The 379-nt window shown below is 65.7% G+C and overlaps 1 protein-coding gene across 1 annotated transcript in view; it reads left to right on the forward strand.

The window, feature by feature from the left end:
* Positions 1 to 193, forward strand: part of AMT (aminomethyltransferase) — a gene marked incomplete at its 5' end in the record, with an annotated part of 1,871 nt that extends 1,678 nt beyond the window's left edge. The window contains one exon of the mRNA XM_008941041.1: positions 13 to 193. Coding sequence (XP_008939289.1) covers positions 13 to 193 — 181 coding nt within the window. The remainder of the gene's footprint in view (positions 1 to 12) is intronic.
* Between the last annotated feature and the right edge of the window lie 186 nt (positions 194 to 379).

The following is a 379-nucleotide window of genomic DNA, read 5'->3' on the forward strand; positions in this document are numbered from 1 at the left end:
CCCCCCATCCCCGGGTACGGTGACCAGTGGCTGCCCCTCGCCCTCCCTGGGCAAGAACATCGCCATGGGCTATGTGGAGGCGGCGCACAGCCGGGCTGGCACCGCGCTCACCGTTGAGGTGCGGAAGAAGCAGCACCCGGCCCTCATCACCAAGATGCCCTTTGTGCCCACACAGTACTACATGGCCAAGTGAGGCCAGCGCCTGCTGCGGGCACAGTGCCCCGGACCAAATAAATGCCCCTGTCCCATTCTCCCAGCCTCCACTCCGGTGCCAAAGCAAAGGGCAGCAGGTGGGGCACAGTGCTTTAATGGTGTGGGCAGTGCCTGGTGCTCCCGGCGCTCCTCACTCCCGATGTGTCTTCGCCGGCTCTTCCCCCGC

The sequence above is a fragment of the Merops nubicus genome, unplaced genomic scaffold (assembly GCF_000691845.1).
Source record: "Merops nubicus isolate BGI_N331 unplaced genomic scaffold, ASM69184v1 scaffold33185, whole genome shotgun sequence".
NCBI lineage: Eukaryota > Metazoa > Chordata > Aves > Coraciiformes > Meropidae > Merops > Merops nubicus.